The 1,121-nt window shown below is 33.5% G+C and overlaps 1 protein-coding gene across 1 annotated transcript in view; it reads left to right on the top strand.

Annotated features, from left to right (window-relative positions):
• Window positions 1-850, top strand: part of ITPRID2 (ITPR interacting domain containing 2) — a 43,332-nt gene extending 42,482 nt beyond the window's left edge. Inside the window, exon 17 of the mRNA XM_042783687.1 lies at window positions 749-850. Coding sequence (XP_042639621.1) covers window positions 749-850 — 102 coding nt within the window. The remainder of the gene's footprint in view (window positions 1-748) is intronic.
• Window positions 851-1,121: the final 271 nt, after the last annotated feature.

Genomic DNA, 1,121 nt, shown 5'->3' with positions numbered 1-1,121 from the left:
CGTTCTGCTGTGCATGGGGTCGCTATGAGTCAGAAATGACTTGACGGCACTTAACAACAACAACAACAACTGGTGGTGTAGTACCTAAGGCACTTGACTGCTAACTAGAAGGCTGGCAGTTCAAATCCACCAATGACTCCTTGGAAGGAAGATGGAAGCATACTACCTTTGTAGTGATACTGCCTTGGAAACCCAAGGAGGAGTTGCTATGAGTCAGATCCAACTTGACGGCATTGAGTTTGGTTTGGTTTTTTATTGTATTTCTAGAAATTTACCCATTTCTTACAGGTTTTCAAATGTGTTGGAGTACAGTTTTTCATAGTGTTCTGTTACTATCCTTTTTATTTCAGTTGGTTCTGTTGTAAAGTCACTCATTTCATTTCTTTGTGTTAGTTTCATCTTCTTTCTTTGTTAAATTTACCAGTGGTTTGTTGATTTTATTTTTGAATTTATTAAAAGCTTTTTAATCTATAAAATATTTTCCAATGTTCTCAACTTAAGAATTGTGATATTTTGTAATGTAGTTGGCTGAATTTTGCAAGGCAGACCTCAGATACTGATCTGGGTTTGATGAGAGACGCATACAATTGCTTATTCCCTGTCTCTATTGCATGAATGTTTACATGAATTTTGTAGCTATCTTTACAGTTTAATTGATTGCAGAAAATGCTATTTATGTTTTTCTGAAAACATCAGAAATGAATTACAATAATATTGCTAAAATCTTATTTTCTCTTCTCTATTCTAGATTAAAGAGTCTATTGTTGGGGAAATCAGACGGGAAATTGTAAGTGGGCTTTTGGCAGCAGTATCTTCAAGTAAAGCTTCCAATGCTAAGGAAGACAAATAGTCATTAAATAGAATTTACAGGTAACTTTTAAAAATTTCTTTATTTAGCTAAATGTAAGTTATAAATTCGTACTTGAATTGTAATGCTTTCTTTTCTTAGTAGACAAGTTTGTTCCTCTACATACATTTTGATTTTTAGAATGTATGTTATGTTCAGTCTGTGAAAACCTCATGTAGTCCCATTTGAAGTATAAGCAAGTCAAATCCTGTAATACCTCCAAGAGATTATCTATGTTGTGTGGTTTGCTGATATTCCGTTGCCATAAATAATT

Source organism: Orycteropus afer, unplaced genomic scaffold (assembly GCF_000298275.1).
Source record: "Orycteropus afer afer isolate SDZICR_OR568_19922 unplaced genomic scaffold, OryAfe1.0 scaffold00001, whole genome shotgun sequence".
Classification (NCBI taxonomy): domain Eukaryota; kingdom Metazoa; phylum Chordata; class Mammalia; order Tubulidentata; family Orycteropodidae; genus Orycteropus; species Orycteropus afer.
This window is presented reverse-complemented; position numbering and strand designations above follow the sequence as displayed.